The sequence below is a fragment of the Lepidothrix coronata genome, unplaced genomic scaffold (assembly GCF_001604755.1).
Source record: "Lepidothrix coronata isolate B3197 unplaced genomic scaffold, Lepidothrix_coronata-1.0 Scaffold3, whole genome shotgun sequence".
NCBI classification, from domain to species: Eukaryota; Metazoa; Chordata; class Aves; order Passeriformes; family Pipridae; genus Lepidothrix; species Lepidothrix coronata.
This window is the reverse complement of record NW_016690183.1, coordinates 6,607,365-6,634,490: the sequence shown is the minus strand read 5'-3', so window position 1 is coordinate 6,634,490 and position 27,126 is coordinate 6,607,365. Positions and strand designations below refer to the sequence as shown.

The window sequence follows — 27,126 nt, the reverse complement described above, 5'->3', positions numbered from 1 at the left end:
AAATATATAATATTGCTTAAGACAGTTATATGCACTTAAGTATGTGTATATGGTTGATCAGTAAAAGCTTGCAGCCAGTATTCCACTGTCTTTTAAAATCTATTGCACAGCACTAAGGTTAGAAAGACAAATGCGGAAATAATCAAAAAATGAAGTCTGAAAATCAGTTTTGGTCATCCCTAAAACTCAACAGAAAACATTAACCATCAACTTGTTTTGATCCATAAAGCGATCTGGTTGGCATGCAGGTCCTCTCTCTATGAGGTCGTGTTCAGAAGCCTGGGAAAAACTGATGTGTCTCAGGCTTTCTTGCCTCTTCTCAAATGTAGCAGGCAAGGCTGGTGGACCCTACCAGAGGCTAGAAACCCTGCCCAGAAGTGTGCAGTGGAAGTGAAGAAGGGAGAAGAAGAAGCTCTGACGAGGAAGCTGGTGAGCGGTAGTCAATTCTTTGTGCTGGTTTAAAGGTAAACCGGCACGGGAAATGAACCCAACTCAAAAGAGAGATTATAAGTCAGAATAACAATTTAATAAAATAATACAATAAGTACGATTATACAGACAACCCACAAAACCCAAATGTATAACCCAGCACCCTGGGGCATGAACAGAGTGGTGTCCTTTGGGCCCTCTGAATCCAAAGTAAAGGGAGAGGGGAAAACCTGTTGGTGAGAGTGCTGGTGCAGTCTGGTCAAGAGTGGTGACTGCAGTCCGGTCGAGAGTGATGGTTGCAGTCTGGTTGAAAAGTGGTGGTCTGCAGTCCGGTTGAGAGCGGTGATCTGCAGTCTTCCTCTGGATCCCATGAGTGGTTAAAAAAGTTCCAAGACTCCAAGATTATATATTCTCCAGTTCAGGCAGGAATGCCCAGTACTTTCCTCAGGGCGGGGAGTTCCACAATGGGTGTGAGGACAGGGGGCACCCTCCTGTCTCACAGGCCTCTTAACACCCAGTTTATAGCCTGAGGAGTCAGGGGAGCTCTGGGCAGGTGGTGTAAATGGTCTATTGATAACAGTTTCTGGGAAATGGCATGGAAGGCTATAGAATACACAGTTTTGGGTTACACCCACACAGTGATGAACTGATCCCAGCTGTTCTAACTAGGACATTCTCTAACTCCATGTACCACAAGCCTTCTCTCCAAAGCTTTTAAGAGCAGTTTTACCCCTAGATGAGGGGAGGGAAGACCATGTTATCAAAAGTTTCGTCTATCCTTTCCTTCCAGGCTCTCCAATCTCCATCCCTCCTTGCCCACTCACATGCACCCATCCTGGGACCCAAGCTGCTTGCTTGTGGCTGGTGGTAGTATTTTTGATGACTCACTGTGTGAGGTAGTATTGCAGTGTGCACCTCTGCGAGAGCTTGTGCATCCTCTTTAGTGGAGAAAACTGAGAAGAAAGTGAGCAGGAGGGGAAAAACAGATTGGTGTTTGGGAAGGTCAAAAGGCTTAAGGAGAGTTTTTTCTTTTGTAAGGAGTGTCTCCGGGCGGGGAAGACAGCCTCTGAACTTTAACGTTTATAGGTAAACAAATGATGTCAGGTTTGGGGTTCTCAGAATACCATATTCCTGGTGGAGAGATAGTACTGCTAAAAGGAATATTTCACAATTTCTGTGGATTAGGAGCTCTGTTGTTTTAAACTAATGCACTGATGTCCAGAAGATCATTCAAAGCATCAAGTCATTTGGTGTACAGGGTTAGAGAGATTTCTGGGCCAGTTTTTTTCTTTGTTTGAAAACATCCTTTGCTGTAAACCTTATGTTTATTTTGTAGGATTCTTCTGAATTACTTAGACTACTGATGAGGCATGTGAAAAGTCTCATTTCTAGGTTCAGGTATCCAGCTTACCTGTGTGGACACTTCTGTGCAGACATCATGTATCATACAGAGCCCCACACGCAATTGGTTGGATTTTATGGAATGTGAGGTGGAGTTGAACTTGAGGGTGCCTGTGACCACACTTGTGGATATAGAAATACATACATATATGCACAGGGAGATGTATATGGCATTCAAATTTTGCCCTGAGACCTTGATGAAATCATTGTCCACAACTGAGATTGCAGCCACTGTAAATCAGGACTGGATAACCCATAACATATTTTTAAACAACTGGTATGCTTCTGAGGCCAGAAGTACAGGGATATAGTGGAAACATCGACTTTTACTGCAACTGTGCAAAAGGATGCAGCAATAATTAAATTTCGCAACTAAATAGGTGATATCTGCCATCTAAACTGAAGGGTTGCCTGGGTTGTTGCAAACAACTTAGCTATTTGTTAATGATTTCATTTAGCTATTTGCACCCACCCAAGGAAAACGGGAAGAAATATCGATTCTGTTCGTATGCAACACTATAATAATTTTTTTTTCTGTCAAGGCCAAGGTGACTGTGCTGAAGATGTTGCAAAGGAAGATGGTGCACCAAAGGCTTTATAACTCCTCTTTCCCTCTTTTGTGGCTTTTAAGCATGGCTAATCAAATTTATATCAGGCTACAAACACCTTTAAGGCCTGATGTTGCTGCTGGCTTGGTAGAAAGTGACAGCACAGAATATGTCCCCCAGTGTCTGAGCGAAATGAGGCAGTTACCCTCAGATAGGCATAAACGTGCTATTAGATGGTTAAGAAATATATCCCCCTCCAAACCCTCCTGGGAATTTATTGTAGCGCCTTTGATGTAACTAATTAGCCTGCTCAAAGTAAGCAGTGACTAACAGTCTAATAACTGGCTAATGGAAGGAACTTCATAATGTTTTCAAATCAGGATCCTTTTGAGAGTTTTGCAATAGGCTGAGGAGATTTTTCCTTCTGAGAAATGGCTGCCAATAGTCAGATGCTCATGTCTGTCATTGTCTTTAAGTTATATTTGAGTCTCTTGGCTCTTTGAAGAGGCTAGATATTGGAGAAGGGCAGTGATCTTGGAGATATTCTGAAAGTGCAAAGCTTGAGTTTTAGCCCTGATCTGCAGACTTTGAATAAATGCTCTAGTTTGCTGAGGCTGTTGCACAGTAGTTTGCCATTTCTGAATTTGCTGAATTTTGTAAGGTAGAACAGTATTTTCAAAGGAAGAATGATAAGGTAAGGTTGGTTTTTCTAGAGATTTCTTTTTCTCATGTGAGTTTTCCAACACTTAAGCAGTAAAATCAAAACATAAAATTTTATTATATCAAGGAAGGGAAATGCTTTTGCTGGCCTTCTAGTTCTTCAAATTTAAAAGCAGAAATCACACATGTTAATTTTGCCAATTAATTCTACCTTCAAATGTCTTCTACTTCTGCATTAAGGCTTTCTTTTTTTCTTGTCCACTGGAACTACAAAGCACTTGTAAATACTAAGAGCCCCTTTCTCATCAAGCTAATTTCCAGCATTTCCACGTGCTAACAAACACCTCCAATGCATTTTTCAGGCACAGACTATTTGTGCCAAATGGTTGGAGCCTTTCTGATGCTGGACATGAATTCCTTTTGCTCTACTTGCACAGGTAGTTTCTCTGAATCCCTGGAATTACAGTGTGAGTAAAGCAAGCAGAATGTGGGCCTTGTAGGCCCCATGAAGGTAAACTTAAAAGCTCGCCACCTACTTGGTACCTAGGTGCAGGGTTTAGTGTTTCTCCTGCTGCAGTCAATGTCGTCACTAACACCTAAACCAGAGTGCTGGGGGCTGCGCTCTCCAGCGGTGTTAAGTATCACCGCAATAATCCACTGTCTGCCATGGGAGAAACATGTAGCCCTGAATTTAGGAAGGGAGAAAATGATTTTCAGCTGTTTTGATTTAAATTGTTTGTTTTTGTTATTTTAAAGCCTGTGTGGAAATGGGCTGGGAGAAGGCTTGTTTAGGAATGAGGCTCCCACTTCTTTGGAGGCTGACCTTGTGAGTTGCTGAGAATTAGTCCCTCCATTAGCTTCCCAGAGAGCCTCAGCCCTGCAGGCTGGGCTTGCGGCTGGGCATTGCAGGGGTTCAGGCTTCACGTCTCAGCTAGCTGGTGGTTCAGCTGGGCAGCTCGAGGCAAACTTGGCCAACAGGATACTGTGGGAATCTGGTTCACAGCAAGCAACTTCAACAGCTTGTTCTGAAGTCATTAAAGACAGTGGGATGGCTCAAGTGTCAGGTCAGTAACTTCAGGCATATACCCAAATGTTTCTCCCTTTCTTTCCCCATATCCTGCATGATCAGTGAGATGTAGGATCATGTGTAAGGCAGCCCAGCCCTGCCTTCTGCCCTCCTCGTCCATCTTTGAGGTTGAGAGTCCTGGGACTAACAAGGAGGTTTCCACAGCACCCTGTGCCTTGTTGTGTAAGTAGCTGTGTGTGCAGCTACCTCTTGTGTTTCCTAACTAGATTTTTTTCAGCTTATAGAAGATTTTTAGCATTGCTCTATAGATCTGATCCTGGGGTTTGAGGATGCAGACTCTCAGTTAAATCCGGTAGGTGTTTGCTTGTGTGAAACTTGAAAGGTAGTTTTATTTTACATGATTTCATATACATCTGTTTAACTTCAGCCAGTTGGTTTTAGCTGGGAGCAGTTGGGGAGGCAGCAAACAGCGTAAACTCATCTCGATAATAAAAAAATTGAGATTAAGGCACTGCTACTAACAAGGCTCTCTCTGATTTAGGGGTCTGAAAAAGTTCACCTGAGTTTTTTAAGCTGCTTCATACCATTCTCAAGTTCTCCAGCAGTCTTGGGGAAGAGTTATGTACACAGTTGGAAAAGGCTGCGAGCGACGTTCTGCTGATAACAGTGCATTGGTGGTTTAGTGTTGGAGCAGTGTGGGCTCTGTACAGGCCCAGTCTTGTCTTGTCCGGGTCAGTGGGAGCTCTGCCATTGACCCGGAGGAGTGTATAATCAGGCTCTGTTTCCAAAGTCATAGGCGCTTTATCGATGCAATATGTTCTGTCTTCCTCTGTACTTTTGAAAACAGAACTGAACTAAGTTGTGCAGTAGATGCAGCAAAAATGAACGTATGTCACAGTTGAGGAAAATAAGGAAGAGTGTGGAGAGTATTAAGTAGGTTTTTGTGGGGTCCTCTCTCTGTTGATAACTCCTTTTTCTTCCAGCGAAAGTTAAAGATTATAAAGAAAGAATATAACAGGTTTTTCAAAACAAACAAACAGAGCAAAAAAGGAGCTGTGTATTCATATTCCAGAGGTCACAAATCAGTTCTTGAAAAATACTATACATACGATAATGGAAAAATAACTAAGCTGAAAATCCATTTCAAGTGGGAATATAAAACTCTACATTTTCAGTGGTGAGCTCAGATAATGTATGTTATTTATAAACACAAAAGTCTTGTATAAGGTATGCTTAAGCATTGCTAATAAAGTGAGTACAGTACTTGTTATCTAACAGATTTTGTAGCCTCTCCTGTGATTGGAGTCTATTTTTAAAACCAGTTATGAACATTGTGCTTCATATCTGTGTTACTGTTTCCAGAGTGCGTACTTCTTGTGCAGTTTCTCCAAATGCAGGAAAATAACAAACTTGGGACCAGGAGTGCCCAATTCAAACTACTGTACCCACCCAAAACAAAATTTCAGTTACAGCATGCACTGTTTTCAAAGGCAGGCACAATCCTCCTGATCTGCTTCCTCCTGTTTGCTCTTAAGGTGGCCAGAGAGTAGTGATCAGCGTGTGTATGCAAGAAGGTGCAGATACAGGTGTCCTAATGAGCCTGGCAGTTTCTCTATTGCATCTTTTCGAGAAAGAAAATATCAAGCGTCAAAAACTTAGACTTTCTTAAATATGAAGGGAATTGCTTTCTTACTTAGGTATGTGCTCTATTAAGAATCTAAATAATCAATCTTTTTTACATTCCATCTTTCTCCTTCCTTCTGGCTCACAGCAACCTAAAATGCTACTTTTCTGGGGAAGACTGATATTCTGACTTCAGTTTTGTAATTTAATGATGGAGAGTTTCCTTAGTAAACCAAATTTAGAGTACTAGAATGCTTATCTTATATCCAGACCTTGAACATAAAAGGCATTTTATACCAGCAATTGTTCATTTAATGAGCAATTGCAGAGTGCAGGATGGTTAAGGGATTGAGCTATATGCACCATTATTGCAAGAAGTATTCTGAAATACCAGAAATAGGACGTAAGCTCTGATCAGGGGGACTGTGAGCACAATTACCTTCTTTTCAAATCCTTCTGTGACACTGCGGGAGGAAAAAGGACTTTGAAACTTGAAAGGAAAGAGCTTGCTTTCAACCTCAAAAGCTAGGAGGAAAGGGCTCTGAAATTTGCTCAGTATTCCCAATTCACCATTAGCCTGTTTCTTCCTTTAGCCTCAAGGCATTCTCCGCTTTTTGAAAAGATGTTAAGAAATTCAGTCACAATAGAGAGCCTAGTTTTGAACATGTTTCACTCGGTCCATTGAGGTCTGGTCTTCAGCCTTTGTGTGGGGTGAATTGAGCTGAGCAGCAATCTGGTTGGGGAGAGGTGAATGAGCAGTCTCTGTGCAGTCACAAATTCTGGCAAAGAAAAGATTACCCTTTCCTTTATTTTACAATATGCATTCCTGTACAATCCTGCTAGTGGCAATATGCAGAGCCGAGCTTGTGCTTAGGTCAATATGGAGCACTTGGTTTATAGCAACTCTTGTTAAGTTTGTCTTGTAATTGAAGCTGCTGTTGACCTTGCTTGGAGACCATTTGTAAAACCGTTTATTTAGCATAAACTGAAATAATAAACCCTCCTTCTCTTAGGCCGATTGTGATAGGGTGACATTAGTTTGATTTAATGATTAGCTGCCTGACCCCTCAGCTAGAGAGAGCTGCTTGAATAGGGAGAGTTCACTAGGAAGCACACAGGAAGAATACTAATGAGCTTGTTAAATTTAGCATGGCACCAACCACTTTTAATTCCTCTAATGGGAGAAGCACTGCCTCTGAGAGAGAGGGAGGGAGATGGGGAGAGGGGGGGAAAGAGAGAAAGAGGAAAAGAGGGAGGAATGCCCATGTCCTGGTAGCCAGAGAATTTTGGTAAGAGAAGAGGAGAGCTTAGAGGGACCGTCAGCCAGGGTCTCTTGGACTGAGTTGTAAGTACCTTATCTTTTCTCTTACCCAGCCTAAGTGCGTTTGCAGATCACTCCGGAGATAGTAATGCTCTCTGCAAGTTTGCATGCAGAAATGTGGTGATGAAACTTAATACATAAACAGATTTAACTGGTTTGGTGTTGTCTTGTTTAAGCAGGGGTGTCTCTGAAGTGTGTTGGGACTGATTTTTAGTGTGGTGTATCAATAGATTTCAACTTTTTTTTAGTTGCTGACTATAAGGGGTTTAAAGTAAAAGAGCTTCTACTTTGTCTTGGTTCATGACAAAAAAACCCCAAACCAAACCAAACAAAAAACCCCCCCAAAAACAAAAAAAAAAAAAACCCAACAACAAAAAATTCAACAGGGAAAGAAATTTATATGGATTTTTTTTCATTAGGTTTTGGTTTGTACTGAATTTTTTAACTTTCTGGGTAAATTAGCTGAGCAATTAAAAGTACGTTTATTCAGTGATACTATCCAACATGAGTTTTTTGAAAAAGCTTTTTGATTCAGTGAGGTGCTCCATAGTGCTCAGCAGTTCTAATAAAAACGGCTCCTGATTAGAATAGCAGGACTAAATAAGGTATTTCTCAGTGGATGGGAGAATCCTGGATTAATGTGATCATTCTAGACTGGGCATTTCTAACGCATGTCTCTGGCTACTGGCTTGTTAAGTCAGAGTAAGGGTATACATCAAGAAAGAGAAGCTTATGCAGATTGCTCTTGGGGCATGATTATTTTTTTCTTTTTCTTCTCTTATTTAACCTTTCTCTCTTACACCCACAAAAGGTGGGATGAATTATACTGGAGTTGGTGGGCTCCCACCACTGGAAATCAGGTGGAGATGAACTTTGGCATTTGTGTCTCTGCAACATTTTAGTAAATCAAATGTTTCTTTTGACACTAAAGCTGGCCCTGCTTCTAAAACATGAGCAGAGCAGTAACAAAACAGTTCTCGTGTATTTGGCTGTAAAGCCCCTTTGGCAGACGCTGCTGGAGAAGTGGGCTGTTTACTTACATTTTTGTTATAGAATCCCACTTGTTGCCATGGTGGACAGTGTGTTCTGTCAATAATTTGGCCTGGTGCATCTTGCCTGCACTTACTCTAGAAACTTTATTGAACGATTCAGCTGAACCAGAACAAGATTAGACAGCTTTCCTCTTTTGGCACTCTGGAGTGGCTCGCCTGCCGTGAGAGTAGGCAGTGTTTCTGCAAGACGAGTTTCCCGCTCCACGCTGGGGGAGCTCCTGCAAACCTCTGACTGTTACGTGTCCTGGAGCGTGGGTGCTGTCAAATTTCTCGTCTATCCCCTATCAAAAGCAGCTCAGTGGCACGGAGCATGAAGCAAATGCTTAGCGAACTGTTTGGTCAATGAATATGCCTTACAAAAATGCCATCATGTGTAGTTAAATACTTCTGAGGGAATTTTTGCATGGCAGACAATGCACGGAAACTTTTGACTCGTCGCAGCACACGGCGATAACTTCATAATGGGGAGAAAGATGGATGATGCAGTAAGAAAAGTACTGCTTTTTTGTTTTTCTCGTTTTATTTTTTTCCTCAAGTAACCAAAAAAGGGGAAAGCTTATTAAAACAATCATATTTTTACTTTAGTTTCTAGGTTACTGAAAGTAGGTTTTGAATTTCATTCTGCAATTTGAAAAATCAGACTTTTCCATAATAGTCACTAGTACCTTGATTCATTACACATGCATGTTTTGAGAAGGAAAGTATAAAAGTGGAGCCTGCAGACAGACATCGGCTTCTTATTGTATACCAGGATGGCAGTTTTAACAAATATTATCTTTATATGGAAGAGTAAAAGAACTGAAATCCTATCTGATCATCCTAGTGATTATACAGCCCCACAAATCACCCTAGCTTTCTTCTTTCTGAACTGTTTTAGCACACATTAGGTTGCTCTGCTTAAGGGTCTGTCAGAATTTCAAATGGAATGTAATCCCCTATTTTTATAGGAGTTTACATCTCATCAGTGAAAGTTCACTCTAGGTTGAAATTTAACATAAAAGACTCTGGCTAAAGAGAAACCTGATGGAAAATATGACTTTGGGGTGATTTATATTTTATTTTTTAGTTATACAAGCAAGTTTCTAAGAACCTCCTGTAAGTTTTAAAGTTTTAGACCCCCTTTTGCAGTTCTGTAACTAAAACCAGCTTCGGTGTAAAAAGTTGAAACCTTAAACCCTGCTAATCCAGAGCAGGGACCAGTGCCTGTGCATATTAATAAAAAGCAGAGAAGGGCAAAGGGTTTAAACTCTGTAATGTTGTTGTCTATTTCCATTAACTATTTCTCCTCAGACCCAACCCTGGAAATTCTCTGTATGGAGAATTACTGCTGGCTGTAAAAAGAATTCTGTCCCTGGAAGATGCTGATAAGTCAGCAGACTCTGGTTGCTGTAATACGTGGAGATAGAAAAATAATTAAGTGCTCAATAGGCTACTGTGCTGGGTTTTCATGTTGTTGCTACTTGGGGGGAGAGAGAACAGGGAGAAAACTAGTGAGCAATGCATTCAAAGCAATGGTGTAGCTAGTTTATACATATAATGGCCAAAATTCAGCTCCAGGTATCCATAAGGACAGACCGTGTTTCCAGTCTAATTTGTACAAAGGCACATAGGTTGAGTTACTCTGGTATCAGGCTTGCTGAAAGTAGTCACCTAGTGAATTGCTGGTTGGTGCTTTTGCTGTGTGAACAAGTACACCAGAGCAAGGTGCAAGTGAAAACTTAGCCCTGACTTCAAATCTCTGACAACTGAAGTGCAGTCTTGGCACTGGTGTCAATCATTCTTGCTTGCATGCGGGTTGTAGAGTAAGAGCACTTAAGTTTTATTTCCCAAGGGTGTTTCCATTTCCTTTTCTGATTACCGTTTTTGCGCCCAGTGTTTAATAATTTGAGATTCCTTGTGTACTTCTAGAACTGCAGAGCAACTTTGAAATGAAGTGTCTTTATCAGTACTCCTTCAAGATGTGTTGGTGTAAACTCGCATGTGCTGTGTAGTTGATAAAAGAAGGCTGTACTTAGAGCATGGGTATCGGCCAAGGATTCAGCAATCAATCATGCTTGTTTAGAGGAATGTTGCTGTGTTTTAAACCAATAATGAAACTGAAGGAGGGCATTTACATTAGAGACTTGTGTACATGACAAAGCCCCTCTGCCACATGGCATGTGTGAAATGCACCTGGAAACACACATCTGGCTTTTGAGGAATATAACCACTTTGTCTGGTTTTCGAAGTATGTGTGCTTTTTAAAATTAATTTATTATTTTTAACTTTTATTAATTTTAACCCTGGGGGTTAAAATTCATGTGGGTGCAGAGGGTTGGTTTAGCACCCAGTCCTGGAGCTGCCTGCATAGAAGGCTGGTGGAGCCATGATCAGGAGGCTCTTTTCCCATCACAAGTGGTACCACAGGCCTAGAGCCTTACTCCAAACTAGGACTTGGGTTTGACCCTCCTAGTTATTATTATTATTGTTATTCCCTCTGCCCTTTTTCCTTTCCCCTTGTTGATTAGGAATTTGTGTGTTTGTCTGTGGGGATATGGGAAGAAGAGGTAGGAGGAGTGTACCCCACTACCCTACATGGGCACCCATCTTGAGCAATTGTACGCATTTTATTGTTGCCCACCTTAGTTCTGATCACTACCAACCTCCCTGCAAGGCTTCAGCCCCTCACACAGGCAAAGCCCCAGGGACCTGGAGCTGGGCTGCAGAGCAGCGGTGGGTGGCTGGGTGTGATTTAGGCCCAGCTGGTGGGGTTCATCTTGTCCTCTGTGTGACAAATCATTTCTTGACTCCCCATCAGGGAACCTGAGCTCCCAGCCTCCTTGTCCCAGAGGCAGGGAAACAGCAAGCCTGTGTCTGTTCCTGCACAATTGATGGCCCCGTTGGTAGGGGCATCGGTGCATGGGTGACTGTGATCTACTGCTGTGCCGCTGCCGGCTCCAAATGGGCAGGCATCCCCAGGCCATCCCTCACAGCCACACAGGCACCTCCTGTCACAAACTTACACCGGGAGGAGGAGGGCGGCGGGGGGAGAACTTTTCTTTATTGTATTTGCTATAAATGGACTAAAAGTGCGTGTCTCTCTTTTTTCTTCCCTTCTCTCTTTCTTCTCCCTCGTTTTTTTGCAGAGGATGAAAGTCCTGGGCAGACCTATCACAGAGAGAGAAGGAACGCGATCACAATGCAGCCGCAGGGTGGGCAAGGCCTCAGCAAGATCAGTGAAGAGCCTTCCACGTCGAGTGAGGAAAGGGCCTCATTAATCAAGAAGGAGATCCATGGATCTATATCGCACCTTCCCGAACCTTCTGTACCTTACCGTGGGACGCTCTTTACCATGGACCCCCGAAACGGTTACATGGACCCTCATTACCGTGAGTATTGATTGCTGGTTCATTCGGGGGTGCAAAGTTGGAAGACTGTCAAGTTTAATGTAACTTTATTTGCCACTTTGCATCATTCCCAGGGAGAACTGCTTTGTCTGGGGGGAGTGGTGTTTGTGGTAAATGCAATCTTTTTTTTCCTGGAATTAAAAACCAGGGTGCAGTTGCATTGCAGCTAGAAATTATCTCAGGCCTCTGCAAAGCAACTTCCACGGGACATCTCATCTGTTGCTAATCCTCCTCAGCCATCCAGGGTTGCATTTGCTCCACCTCCTTAATGCATGAAGAAAAAAGGCCTCATTAAAGAAAGCACAGAAGGAAAATGAAACAGGCCTTAAAAATCCCTCTTTTAAAACAACGTTAAAATATGGTATTGAGAGGAGGAAGAACTGTGCCTTGTACAATGAGAATTTTGGGAATTGGAATGCTTATTGCTGTGCTTTAGGAGTTTTTGTTTTGTTTGGAGGGTTTTTTAGACATTCACAAGTGTGTTTGAGAATGCAGGCTGATGGAGTGGTTTTGCAATTTTCTTTCCCAGCTACAGTTCCCTGAAGTTGTAAGGGGGAGGAAAAAAGGCAAATGGTTTCAACTTCTGAATTCCTGCTCAGGCATTAATAAAAAAGTAAGAAATTAACTGACACTTGAACACAGATGTGGAATGGATTTCTCCACAGGCAAAATATGAGGGAGTTAAGTAATTTTTTTCATCTGCTTCTAGTTTACAAAAAAGAGGGAAAAAAAAATCATTTAGTTGTGTAGTAATGAAGTACATCTTGAGGTGTCAAGGCTTGTGCCTTTTGATTATAGATTTATCACCCAGCCAGGATACAGGTTTGCCATTTAACCTTGCAGTCTCCAATTCCAGATGATAGGCTTAAGACCCACAAAGAGAGAGAGGCCAGTCTGCGTTGTTTTTTTTTTTAAACATCATTCAGAAATTTTAGTGTTTTAAGGCAAAAGGTCATTAGCCAGACGACTGATTAGTGAGGACAGCTGATTAGTGCCTGTTATTTTACTAAAGAAAGTGCCAGGGATAAAAGCTAATTTTATCCCTTCATTAGTTGGGCTAGCAGCAAAGGGGAATGTTCACTCATCAGGGTGCAGATCAAAGTATGTCTTGCACAACCTAAAGTCTCACCAACCTCCTTCTTAAAAAAAGGAGTCTGAGTGTTAATAAGGATGGAGGTATTATGAGAAAACGAACACTTGTTGTCCTTGTAATTTAGATCAGTATTTAAGGGAAAAGTTTGCTGTTAAGCTTTTGAGCTCTTCTTCACTGTAGGCAGTTGTTTTTTGTGCACCCTCCGCCTCCTGTTCTCTCCTACAGACCTGCTCAAACCCTCTGGGGGAGTTACTCATCTTTCTGTTGAGGAGGATGTGCTGCAGCACACCGGCAGCAGACTCCTCTTCCAGAGGGGCATGAATGTGAAGTGCAAACGGCTGCTCAAAAGCAGCAGTGCATAGAAATATTAGCTTGTGGGTTGGAGGCACCATTCATGGCTTAACGGTTAACAAACCCCCAAACTAACTTAAAAACAGACAGACAAGTATTATTGGGGAAGCAAAATAGCTTTTCTGTTTGTAGGCAGTACAGCTGGGGAGAGATGAAATGTGTGACAAAAACAATCCCCAAACAAACAAACCTTATGCTGAATTTAGTGGTGACGATTTCCATTTTGACCATCTGACCAGCTGCCAGCTCACCCCTTAAATCTTGTTTAAAGTGTTATTGATACCACCGAAGGTTCACACAGAAGAAAAGGGGCTGGTTGGTCTAAATGCGTCTGAGAGGTTTGCATTTAGTTTATTTTGTTTTATTTTCTCAAATTCACCTTTTGACAAGAGTTGTCAAGATTTAATGAAGCTGCTGTGTCTGTATTGTGACCAATATTAGTTATTACTAGCTACCACATTAATGCTAGCTGATTAGGCTGTGTGGACTACTAGAAGAACATTGATGTCAGAAGTTGAGAGAACACCAGAAGTTACCCAGCATACAACAGCAAAGAAAAGGTAGATAAGTTAATTTTAAATGAGCATCATGATCTCAAAGCAAAAATCTGTCAGAAAACTTCAGATGGACAGACCTGCTTCACTGCTGCTGTAGTGAGTTGTACATTTGTATTCACTGATTTATAAAGTCCCTCAAGCTATAAAGTCCCTCTGTCACATAAAGAGCCATCATGCTTTTATTTACCTTTAATAGCTATGATACAGATAGACAACTAAAGAGACAAATGTCTACTTCGATTTATAGGAAAGCAGACAGTCTTACTGAAATTTTCATAGTGGTTGTATCATTTATATATGTAAGACATGCTTTCATCAAAGTGGTGATTGTACTCAGACTAACACTTTTAGTGGTCCATATGAAAAAGGCTGAATAATGTAAACATACCCAAGTCCCACTGTAGCAACAGGTAAAGAACCAGCAAAGCTATTTTTTCCCTTCTTAGTTTCTTGCTAGTTTTGCTGGGCATATGGTTAAAAAATACTGTTTTAATTCAACATAGTCAGATATGTAAACATTCATAGTAACTTCTTAGTTTCCCTGTGGTAGGAAAATATAGACTTGTCAAGATCCCTAATTTGTGCTTTGTATTTAAAAGTGTGGGCAACTTCCTGTAACACAGGAAAAGGCAAAATAATTTTTTTAAAGAAGGACATCTGCATATTTTCATGGCAAAAAAAGCAAAAGAACATTTAAGTCAATTCTGTGTGGAATGCATGTCCCTTCCAGGAGCCACAGTTATTAGAAACAACTTGAGTGCTTTGCATTTCTACATGTAAATATGTATGTGTCTCTATACATTGCAGGATTTATTTGCTGATTTAATTTTTTTTCTAATTAAAATGACTGATGTTGTAAATGTTGGTAATAATAGTTACCATAAAAATGGAATAAATACCTCATTGAGAGGGAGTTTGCTCTCCTGCAGAGTGTGGGTGGGGAAAATGGTTGAGTTTCAAGTGAACCAGCTTTTCAAACAGCTGGGATGAAACATGCTATGGAGCTGGCAACCCTTCTGCACCACCAGAGAGCCCCTCAACCATTTAGCAACTGAGAATGTGAGTGCAGTCTCATTCTCAGCTCACAGTCTTCTGTCCTCCAACAGATAAAAGTGAAATCACAGGCCTAAACCGAAAGTTTTTCCTCTTCTTTTTTGTTACAGATTTCTTAACCACTATTTAAACACTGCTCACAAAGTGTGGGGAGGGGGGTGTTTTTGTTTAATTTTTTAAAAACTTTTTTTCATTTAAAAAGCTTTAGGGACAATGACAGAAATGCTGGAGTTTCCCATCATATGTTCACCTTTCTTTAGTGAGAAGAGCAGGATTACTGGCCTTAATAACAGTGTTTCTTAAATGGATTTAAACCCTTGTGTTTCTCAAACACTAATTCCAGAGGTAGATTGAGCCCCTTGTTAATGTAAATTCTGTCTGTAGAGGTGGGGCTGAGGCAGGGGAGATGGGGATAGTAACTTGTCTTTGTTATTCTCTTCCACAATTTTAATTTTCATGCAGATTTATGGCAGTGCTAAGACTCCCTGTCTCACAAGTCATTCCTCATGGAAAAAATGAATCATTCCTGATGTAAACACTTTGATTTAAAACATGCTGTTGATATTCTTCCCTGGGTTTCACAGCTCATATGAAAGAATTGTTAGTACCTAATTAGCAAAGCCTGAAGAACTATTTCAAGTAGAAAGCAATGAGAGTTCACTTGGCTCTGCTCTAAAAATTTATATATACAGGAATGTATGGCCCTGGCAGCAATCTCTTTCAGATAAATTACTTCGTCTCAAAGAGATTGCACAGGAACTCACTTATTTCTATTTTTTTTCTTTTTTCCCCTTTTTCTTTTCTTTTTCCCGGTACTCCTTACGAGGGATTCATTTTGCTGGTTTTGAAGCTTCTGTATCTATCTGGGGAAGTGGGAACTGCTTATTGCACATTTCATAGGATTAGCCCTCCAAAGGTATTGATTGCCCTCAGTTCCCACTGACTATGCTTGGACTTATGCTTTGTAAGGATTGGGCCTCGCATAACTTTCTGAGTTATATTAGCCAGTGTTAGGGTCATCTCAAAATCAATTTGCAACATGAACAAAAGACTTCAGCAAGGAAAACACAATGCTGGATTGCTAGGTGCACTTGCTCATTTACTGTATTTTAATTTCTGTTGACAAGAATTCCTTTTCCTTCATCTCCCCATAGGAAAGGAAGAGGGAGGGAGGGTAGGGAAAAAAAGAAAAGGGGATTGGATTCTGTTTTTTCAAATGCAAACTGGTAACTGGAAACACTGTCTTAAAATGCAGTACTTAGAAAGCAATGACTTTTCACGGCATTGAGGCTTGAACCACAATGGCCAGCTATATGTGGCGCATTGGACTAGTTTCCCAGTGTCTCTGGGTGACAGGAGCCTGGGACAGCTTTTTATAGAGAGTTTCTCCCCAGCCTGGCTGGACAGTGGAAGGAGAGTGTCAGTGAAGAATCCTCGTAGAGATTTAGGGCCAGGGTCTTTAAGTACATTTAAGTGCTCTTCAATTTCAAAGTGAGTTTGGCCTCTTAAATACCTCTGAAAATCTGGGTCCTACTTCTTCAACTCTTTCTGAAGCATTTTGGAAGGGGGAGGCTTAAGCACTCTAGTAACAAAACTCTCTACTGACAGTGATGTATGGGGGGTGGTTTCCAAATGTTATCAAGTAGGAGTACTTGGAAAAAGTAAAATCTAAAGCTTTTAATAAAACTCACAGGCAAAAAAGCCTCTAGTATGAAAGTGAATGTCAGATTACTGGTGTCAGCTGAGCAACTGAAGTGTAGGACTTTAAGAAAATTAGCATGTTTGCAAAAACATTTTTGGGATTAAAAGTCTAAAATGTAATAGTATCTTTCAATAGCCTCCAACAAAAAACATTACTGTTCTCAAATTCAAACTTATGGTCAGAGGCAACTTCAGTGTGGAATTTAGGAAGGTGCTGTAGACCTTGTAAACTTAGCAGCTTATAAATTGAAATACCGTCTCCAAGATGCCTCCCAGGCTATGTTTGGGAAGTTCAACTCGTTACAAGTACTCCTGCCCGTTTCTCTGGAGTCCTTTTGTAAATAAGCTGTGTCTCTTGAGAGCCCTGGAGTTTCTGCCCGTGTGTGATGGTCTTACTTGGAAGTAACAATTGCACCCATAGAATTACAACATGTAGAGATGTCCTTCCTTCTTCTGGATTTTTCCTCTCCTCAACCTGAGACGGATTTCAGAACTGCCAATATCTGAAAAGCTTTGAAATGTGATCTTTTAGGTTTATTTTTTCACTTTGTTTTATTTTCAAGTTTAGGTGAATACATATCTCTCTTTGTGTTGACTCTTTTTTTATCATGATCAGTAGTACTAATTTTAGAATAAAACTATAGGCATGGAAAGAGGTGATCCGGTTTGTGTGGAGGGTAGAATAGAATATTTTAGGTCTCATATGGCCCTATAATTCCACTGGACTTCAAAATTTTAAAAATGAGGATCACATTAAAGAAAGTTCTGTTAATCTCTCCTTGTTTTGTTGTTCAAGTGCAAGCTGTGGGATGAGGTTTTGTGTGTGGTGTGTTTTGTTTTGGTTTGTTTTTTTTGAAGGAACAGGGAAGATAAAGACAGAGGACAAATGCAAAACCACCTCTTTCATGGATTCAGATTGTTTTTTTCAGCTAAAGCTTTTTTAGATGCTTTGCAGTATGTATTTGTGTTATACTGCCTTCATGGCAAGAGACAGAATACATTGCTCAGAGCCATAGAATCATAGTTAAGAACTCTGGAGAAAAAGCTAAGAAATAATGTAATCCATCTCTTGAGCATCAAGGCACATCAGTGGTCTCTAAATCAGGACAGAATGAAAAGCTTCTTCAGAGTTGCTGTATCCCTTGATACACAGACATTTGTCACAATTCTTTTAAAAAAGATCTGTAGTGGATTTGGGCTGATCTTGTGTCCTTACAAGGTAGCTTCTGTAGCACCAGCAGCTAGAAGGTGGGGAAATATATTGAGAAGCCATTAAAGTCCGAGTTGAAAAGTTTGGACAAAGTTTCCTCTTCCCTCCTAGAGATCTGCTAGCATATGAGAGATATGGTACTTCCATTGCTGTGTTCTCTGAAACACACTTCCCCAACACCAAAGCCCTCCCCTCCCTCAAGCCCACAAAACCCAAACCACATAACTGTTGTTCTCCTTACTGCCTGTCAACAGGCAAGATCACTAGTTCTCTATTAGTTATCAGAGTAATCTTTGTGCTTTTGTTGAGCCTATGTAGTGCAAGGAGCTAGCCAAGTATGAGGTATGTAGAGAACTAGTGATCAAAGGAAGATAAGCATCATTTGTTGCAAATTTTGAAGCATCCCGTGATGCCTGAGGAAGCTCATGCCTTATGAGCTTTGCCCTGTGTGCATTTTTTGGCCAAGGGAATGGGGTTTGAATAGCAGCCCCTTTGACTTTGCTGCTTAGAGCTTTGTAAAGGTTAGCCAGCACTCAGTCTCATACATCTTGTGTCAGATGGGTTACCTGTATTTATAAAGAGCTTTGGGGCTGCAACAACTTGAGTCTTCGTGGCAAAGCATGGGGAACACGTGAACCTGGTGCTGGTTCAGTGATCATGATTTTCGTCGAGTGAAGCAGATTCTTCTGAGCTGGTGAGTACTGGTCATATGCTTTACACTGCCAGAGAGGCAATTTTCTTGCATTTGTGGCCTTCTCTCTGGTCAATGTTACTAGTGGGAATTTAGCTGCCTAAGCAGAGACTGGCACTTGAGCACCATGTTCTCGCCTTCGAGGATCCTAGCTGATCTGTCTGCCAGCCTGGACACACTAGGCTTTAGTGCATCTTTGGTCATATCTACGAACTCTGTATGAACACCCTAGATACATTAGGGATCTAAGATGCTCCTGTGTGTCAGTGTTTAGGCAGCAGAATCCTCAGTTGTGTCCAAATGTAGAAAATAAACACTGAAGTTCATGTTTTTTTGCTCCATTTCTGCTGTCATTGTCCAACTTTTGTTAAGAAAACTAGCAATAATTAGATTGCAGAATAGCTAATATCTACAGGGTGCTCCTCTGTTATAATTCGCTTTTGTTAATTTTCTTGCATCCTGAATGCTTGAGATCTGGATGTGCACCATATTTCCTTACTCTTCCTCACTTGCTCTTGGGACTGGGGTGAAGCCCAGATGTGTGGGCACTGAAGGAGGGTGTTGTGTCACAGAGGATGCCTCGGGCTGGGCAGTAGGGGTAATGGCAGTGTGGGGGCACCATGGGCCTCCTCACTCCATGGCACGGACCATGGACTTGTCAAGGGACATTTTTTTCGAAAGGTAACGTGGTCCCTGTTGTGAAGGTGCAGTTTCAAACTTGTCCCATGGAAGTCTCTCAGTACTAGCCTCCTGTGGGAGTCCAGGCCTTTACTTTTAAGACAGTTTAAATGCTTTGGTTACTGAACCATTTTCAGGATCACTAGCAGATACAGCTTTATTCCTATTGATTGAGCTCAGTACTTAGGAGGAGAGCCACTTAGCCATAGCCTCTGAATTAGCTTCCTCTTAGTCTGGCTCTTTACCTCTTAACTTAGGTAGTTTACACAGTACTCTCTAAGCTCTTATTAGAACACTGCTCAATTTACTTNCTGAGTGTTAATAAGGATGGAGGTATTTTGAGAAAACGAACACTTGTTGTCCTTGTAATTTAGATCAGTATTTAAGGGAAAAGTTTGCTGTTAAGCTTTTGAGCTCTTCTTCACTGTAGGCAGTTGTTTTTTGTGCACCCTCCGCCTCCTGTTCTCTCCTACAGACCTGCTCAAACCCTCTGGGGGAGTTACTCATCTTTCTGTTGAGGAGGATGTGCTGCAGCACACCGGCAGCAGACTCCTCTTCCAGAGGGGCATGAATGTGAAGTGCAAACGGCTGCTCAAAAGCAGCAGTGCATAGAAATATTAGCTTGTGGGTTGGAGGCACCATTCATGGCTTAACGGTTAACAAACCCCCAAACTAACTTAAAAACAGACAGACAAGTATTATTGGGGAAGCAAAATAGCTTTTCTGTTTGTAGGCAGTACAGCTGGGGAGAGATGAAATGTGTGACAAAAACAATCCCCAAACAAACAAACCTTATGCTGAATTTAGTGGTGACGATTTCCATTTTGACCATCTGACCAGCTGCCAGCTCACCCCTTAAATCTTGTTTAAAGTGTTATTGATACCACCGAAGGTTCACACAGAAGAAAAGGGGCTGGTTGGTCTAAATGCGTCTGAGAGGTTTGCATTTAGTTTATTTTGTTTTATTTTCTCAAATTCACCTTTTGACAAGAGTTGTCAAGATTTAATGAAGCTGCTGTGTCTGTATTGTGACCAATATTAGTTATTACTAGCTACCACATTAATGCTAGCTGATTAGGCTGTGTGGACTACTAGAAGAACATTGATGTCAGAAGTTGAGAGAACACCAGAAGTTACCCAGCATACAACAGCAAAGAAAAGGTAGATAAGTTAATTTTAAATGAGCATCATGATCTCAAAGCAAAAATCTGTCAGAAAACTTCAGATGGACAGACCTGCTTCACTGCTGCTGTAGTGAGTTGTACATTTGTATTCACTGATTTATAAAGTCCCTCAAGCTATAAAGTCCCTCTGTCACATAAAGAGCCATCATGCTTTTATTTACCTTTAATAGCTATGATACAGATAGACAACTAAAGAGACAAATGTCTACTTCGATTTATAGGAAAGCAGACAGTCTTACTGAAATTTTCATAGTGGTTGTATCATTTATATATGTAAGACATGCTTTCATCAAAGTGGTGATTGTACTCAGACTAACACTTTTAGTGGTCCATATGAAAAAGGCTGAATAATGTAAACATACCCAAGTCCCACTGTAGCAACAGGTAAAGAACCAGCAAAGCTATTTTTTCCCTTCTTAGTTTCTTGCTAGTTTTGCTGGGCATATGGTTAAAAAATACTGTTTTAATTCAACATAGTCAGATATGTAAACATTCATAGTAACTTCTTAGTTTCCCTGTGGTAGGAAAATATAGACTTGTCAAGATCCCTAATTTGTGCTTTGTATTTAAAAGTGTGGGCAACTTCCTGTAACACAGGAAAAGGCAAAATAATTTTTTTAAAGAAGGACATCTGCATATTTTCATGGCAAAAAAAGCAAAAGAACATTTAAGTCAATTCTGTGTGGAATGCATGTCCCTTCCAGGAGCCACAGTTATTAGAAACAACTTGAGTGCTTTGCATTTCTACATGTAAATATGTATGTGTCTCTATACATTGCAGGATTTATTTGCTGATTTAATTTTTTTTCTAATTAAAATGACTGATGTTGTAAATGTTGGTAATAATAGTTACCATAAAAATGGAATAAATACCTCATTGAGAGGGAGTTTGCTCTCCTGCAGAGTGTGGGTGGGGAAAATGGTTGAGTTTCAAGTGAACCAGCTTTTCAAACAGCTGGGATGAAACATGCTATGGAGCTGGCAACCCTTCTGCACCACCAGAGAGCCCCTCAACCATTTAGCAACTGAGAATGTGAGTGCAGTCTCATTCTCAGCTCACAGTCTTCTGTCCTCCAACAGATAAAAGTGAAATCACAGGCCTAAACCGAAAGTTTTTCCTCTTCTTTTTTGTTACAGATTTCTTAACCACTATTTAAACACTGCTCACAAAGTGTGGGGAGGGGGGTGTTTTTGTTTAATTTTTTAAAAACTTTTTTTCATTTAAAAAGCTTTAGGGACAATGACAGAAATGCTGGAGTTTCCCATCATATGTTGCACCTTTCTTTAGTGAGAAGAGCAGGATTACTGGCCTTAATAACAGTGTTTCTTAAATGGATTTAAACCCTTGTGTTTCTCAAACACTAATTCCAGAGGTAGATTGAGCCCCTTGTTAATGTAAATTCTGTCTGTAGAGGTGGGGCTGAGGCAGGGGAGATGGGGATAGTAACTTGTCTTTGTTATTCTCTTCCACAATTTTAATTTTCATGCAGATTTATGGCAGTGCTAAGACTCCCTGTCTCACAAGTCATTCCTCATGGAAAAAATGAATCATTCCTGATGTAAACACTTTGATTTAAAACATGCTGTTGATATTCTTCCCTGGGTTTCACAGCTCATATGAAAGAATTGTTAGTACCTAATTAGCAAAGCCTGAAGAACTATTTCAAGTAAAAAGCAATGAGAGTTCACTTGGCTCTGCTCTAAAAATTTATATATACAGGAATGTATGGCCCTGGCAGCAATCTCTTTCAGATAAATTACTTCGTCTCAAAGAGATTGCACAGGAACTCACTTATTTCTATTTTTTTTCTTTTTTCCCCTTTTTCTTTTCTTTTTCCCGGTACTCCTTACGAGGGATTCATTTTGCTGGTTTTGAAGCTTCTGTATCTATCTGGGGAAGTGGGAACTGCTTATTGCACATTTCATAGGATTAGCCCTCCAAAGGTATTGATTGCCCTCAGTTCCCACTGACTATGCTTGGACTTATGCTTTGTAAGGATTGGGCCTCGCATAACTTTCTGAGTTATATTAGCCAGTGTTAGGGTCATCTCAAAATCAATTTGCAACATGAACAAAAGACTTCAGCAAGGAAAACACAATGCTGGATTGCTAGGTGCACTTGCTCATTTACTGTATTTTAATTTCTGTTGACAAGAATTCCTTTTCCTTCATCTCCCCATAGGAAAGGAAGAGGGAGGGAGGGTAGGGAAAAAAAGAAAAGGGGATTGGATTCTGTTTTTTCAAATGCAAACTGGTAACTGGAAACACTGTCTTAAAATGCAGTACTTAGAAAGCAATGACTTTTCACGGCATTGAGGCTTGAACCACAATGGCCAGCTATATGTGGCGCATTGGACTAGTTTCCCAGTGTCTCTGGGTGACAGGAGCCTGGGACAGCTTTTTATAGAGAGTTTCTCCCCAGCCTGGCTGGACAGTGGAAGGAGAGTGTCAGTGAAGAATCCTCGTAGAGATTTAGGGCCAGGGTCTTTAAGTACATTTAAGTGCTCTTCAATTTCAAAGTGAGTTTGGCCTCTTAAATACCTCTGAAAATCTGGGTCCTACTTCTTCAACTCTTTCTGAAGCATTTTGGAAGGGGGAGGCTTAAGCACTCTAGTAACAAAACTCTCTACTGACAGTGATGTATGGGGGGTGGTTTCCAAATGTTATCAAGTAGGAGTACTTGGAAAAAGTAAAATCTAAAGCTTTTAATAAAACTCACAGGCAAAAAAGCCTCTAGTATGAAAGTGAATGTCAGATTACTGGTGTCAGCTGAGCAACTGAAGTGTAGGACTTTAAGAAAATTAGCATGTTTGCAAAAACATTTTTGGGATTAAAAGTCTAAAATGTAATAGTATCTTTCAATAGCCTCCAACAAAAAACATTACTGTTCTCAAATTCAAACTTATGGTCAGAGGCAACTTCAGTGTGGAATTTAGGAAGGTGCTGTAGACCTTGTAAACTTAGCAGCTTATAAATTGAAATACCGTCTCCAAGATGCCTCCCAGGCTATGTTTGGGAAGTTCAACTCGTTACAAGTACTCCTGCCCGTTTCTCTGGAGTCCTTTTGTAAATAAGCTGTGTCTCTTGAGAGCCCTGGAGTTTCTGCCCGTGTGTGATGGTCTTACTTGGAAGTAACAATTGCACCCATAGAATTACAACATGTAGAGATGTCCTTCCTTCTTCTGGATTTTTCCTCTCCTCAACCTGAGACGGATTTCAGAACTGCCAATATCTGAAAAGCTTTGAAATGTGATCTTTTAGGTTTATTTTTTCACTTTGTTTTATTTTCAAGTTTAGGTGAATACATATCTCTCTTTGTGTTGACTCTTTTTTTATCATGATCAGTAGTACTAATTTTAGAATAAAACTATAGGCATGGAAAGAGGTGATCCGGTTTGTGTGGAGGGTAGAATAGAATATTTTAGGTCTCATATGGCCCTATAATTCCACTGGACTTCAAAATTTTAAAAATGAGGATCACATTAAAGAAAGTTCTGTTAATCTCTCCTTGTTTTGTTGTTCAAGTGCAAGCTGTGGGATGAGGTTTTGTGTGTGGTGTGTTTTGTTTTGGTTTGTTTTTTTTGAAGGAACAGGGAAGATAAAGACAGAGGACAAATGCAAAACCACCTCTTTCATGGATTCAGATTGTTTTTTTCAGCTAAAGCTTTTTTAGATGCTTTGCAGTATGTATTTGTGTTATACTGCCTTCATGGCAAGAGACAGAATACATTGCTCAGAGCCATAGAATCATAGTTAAGAACTCTGGAGAAAAAGCTAAGAAATAATGTAATCCATCTCTTGAGCATCAAGGCACATCAGTGGTCTCTAAATCAGGACAGAATGAAAAGCTTCTTCAGAGTTGCTGTATCCCTTGATACACAGACATTTGTCACAATTCTTTTAAAAAAGATCTGTAGTGGATTTGGGCTGATCTTGTGTCCTTACAAGGTAGCTTCTGTAGCACCAGCAGCTAGAAGGTGGGGAAATATATTGAGAAGCCATTAAAGTCCGAGTTGAAAAGTTTGGACAAAGTTTCCTCTTCCCTCCTAGAGATCTGCTAGCATATGAGAGATATGGTACTTCCATTGCTGTGTTCTCTGAAACACACTTCCCCAACACCAAAGCCCTCCCCTCCCTCAAGCCCACAAAACCCAAACCACATAACTGTTGTTCTCCTTACTGCCTGTCAACAGGCAAGATCACTAGTTCTCTATTAGTTATCAGAGTAATCTTTGTGCTTTTGTTGAGCCTATGTAGTGCAAGGAGCTAGCCAAGTATGAGGTATGTAGAGAACTAGTGATCAAAGGAAGATAAGCATCATTTGTTGCAAATTTTGAAGCATCCCGTGATGCCTGAGGAAGCTCATGCCTTATGAGCTTTGCCCTGTGTGCATTTTTTGGCCAAGGGAATGGGGTTTGAATAGCAGCCCCTTTGACTTTGCTGCTTAGAGCTTTGTAAAGGTTAGCCAGCACTCAGTCTCATACATCTTGTGTCAGATGGGTTACCTGTATTTATAAAGAGCTTTGGGGCTGCAACAACTTGAGTCTTCGTGGCAAAGCATGGGGAACACGTGAACCTGGTGCTGGTTCAGTGATCATGATTTTCGTCGAGTGAAGCAGATTCTTCTGAGCTGGTGAGTACTGGTCATATGCTTTACACTGCCAGAGAGGCAATTTTCTTGCATTTGTGGCCTTCTCTCTGGTCAATGTTACTAGTGGGAATTTAGCTGCCTAAGCAGAGACTGGCACTTGAGCACCATGTTCTCGCCTTCGAGGATCCTAGCTGATCTGTCTGCCAGCCTGGACACACTAGGCTTTAGTGCATCTTTGGTCATATCTACGAACTCTGTATGAACACCCTAGATACATTAGGGATCTAAGATGCTCCTGTGTGTCAGTGTTTAGGCAGCAGAATCCTCAGTTGTGTCCAAATGTAGAAAATAAACACTGAAGTTCATGTTTTTTTGCTCCATTTCTGCTGTCATTGTCCAACTTTTGTTAAGAAAACTAGCAATAATTAGATTGCAGAATAGCTAATATCTACAGGGTGCTCCTCTGTTATAATTCGCTTTTGTTAATTTTCTTGCATCCTGAATGCTTGAGATCTGGATGTGCACCATATTTCCTTACTCTTCCTCACTTGCTCTTGGGACTGGGGTGAAGCCCAGATGTGTGGGCACTGAAGGAGGGTGTTGTGTCACAGAGGATGCCTCGGGCTGGGCAGTAGGGGTAATGGCAGTGTGGGGGCACCATGGGCCTCCTCACTCCATGGCACGGACCATGGACTTGTCAAGGGACATTTTTTTCGAAAGGTAACGTGGTCCCTGTTGTGAAGGTGCAGTTTCAAACTTGTCCCATGGAAGTCTCTCAGTACTAGCCTCCTGTGGGAGTCCAGGCCTTTACTTTTAAGACAGTTTAAATGCTTTGGTTACTGAACCATTTTCAGGATCACTAGCAGATACAGCTTTATTCCTATTGATTGAGCTCAGTACTTAGGAGGAGAGCCACTTAGCCATAGCCTCTGCTTCCTTTTATTCACACCTAGCAACTCAATTAGCTTCCTCTTAGTCTGGCTCTTTACCTCTTAACTTAGGTAGTTTACACAGTACTCTCTAAGCTCTTATTAGAACACTGCTCAATTTACTTACAATTGGGGCTCTTGAGCTTGCTCAGTGGGTCACATCTGAGTCTGGAGATCAGGTCAGGAATGCTTCTTACTTCAGTTGGAGTTATATAGGCTAACTTTATTCATTTTTGATAATATAGCTTACAGCCAAGGCAGCAACAACCAGTATGGGTAACCAGTACTGTCCTAAATACCAATCTATTTGTACAAAGAGTACAGCTGCTATATTGCCATGTGGCCACTGACATATGTGGTAGTGGTTGGTACACAGCAGCAGGAAAGGCAGTATGTGCATAGAAATGTTTGTATGTACAGGTTTGTACACCTTCCTCACACTTCCTTTTAAAAATAAGAGTTATCACAAAAAGTTCTTTTGATTTTGTTTTTTTCTTATTGTCTTTTTTTATTGTCTTGCAGTTTTTGGAGTTCAGCACAGATAACTCCCCAGATAACAGAATTGGTTTCTAATCTCAGTTATGCTTGTTTCATGTATCACACTGAATAAGATAGTGGAGAGGGTCCCCCATTGTTTATTTTGGTTTCCTTTTCACATTTCAGTGCTGCCCTGAGCCATCATTTTTCCCAAACAGTTGAACGATGCTGATCCAGAACCCAGTGAATTAAATGAATCAACAGCTACTGGCTTCAATGAACTTCAGAATAATCCCTGGTTGCCTTATATTCTACCCTTTTATATTACCTGTTCTCCAGGCTAGTTGTAATTTAAAATCATAATTCCCAAGTATCCATGTTACCATTTTGCAAATGAAGAGCTGAATGTTGTAATTCCTCCATCTACAGTCCCCGTTGAAATAGCCTATGGTAACAAGCCAAAAGTAATGGCATATGAAATACTTTCAAAAAAACCACTGATTATGGTAACAGCTGAGTATAACACCATACCAGGTGTTGAAGCAAATAACTAATGAGCTAAAATGTGTTGAAACAAATTTCATTCCAGCATGTCAGACTCCTTAGTATGAAAAGGTACTTGAATTTGATTTGTATGTTTCTTTTTCACCAATCCACCTACAGATACAACTGATGACAGCTTCCAGCTTTGGCCTTGGCTTCTGTTAAACATTGTTGTTGAAATGAAATTGGGTTACTTGGGGGAATAAATTTGGATCAAGGCCTTTGTTATGTATAAACAGTGGTTGCTCACTTTACCGGGATGGACCAGCATGGTACAGTGATAAAAAGCTGTTGGCACCAAAGCTGTGCTTCATGCTAGATGATATTTGAATTGGCATCAACACCAGTGATCTACAGTGCTTTTAACAATAAAATTGGTGCCAGATATCAAAAACATTAATTTCCAGTATGATAGGACTGGAATTCTTGTCTTTTAACTGGAAGGGAAAAGAGAAGCACTAATCATATATTGGTGGATAATTACTGAGCTGCACAGTATTTGGGATTGGAAACTGCCCAGTTTGGTTTGGAAAGCCTATTGTATGGCCTGCTTATATATACCACACTTTGCATGAGACTAGCAATGGCCATAATCTATCCTTATTTTCACTCATTTCACTC

General features: G+C 40.8%; 1 protein-coding gene across 4 annotated transcripts in view; it reads left to right on the top strand.

The window, feature by feature from the left end:
* Positions 1–27,126, top strand: part of GLI3 (GLI family zinc finger 3) — a 215,260-nt gene that overhangs the window by 56,708 nt on the left and 131,426 nt on the right. For 3 of the 4 annotated variants that reach the window (XM_017822702.1, XM_017822712.1, XM_017822727.1), the window contains one exon: positions 11,187–11,429. In XM_017822702.1, coding sequence (XP_017678191.1) covers positions 11,187–11,429 — 243 coding nt within the window. Of the gene's footprint in view, positions 1–6,983; positions 7,034–11,186; positions 11,430–27,126 lie in introns of those variants that run through there. The other variant, XM_017822720.1, reaches the window with a different exon arrangement.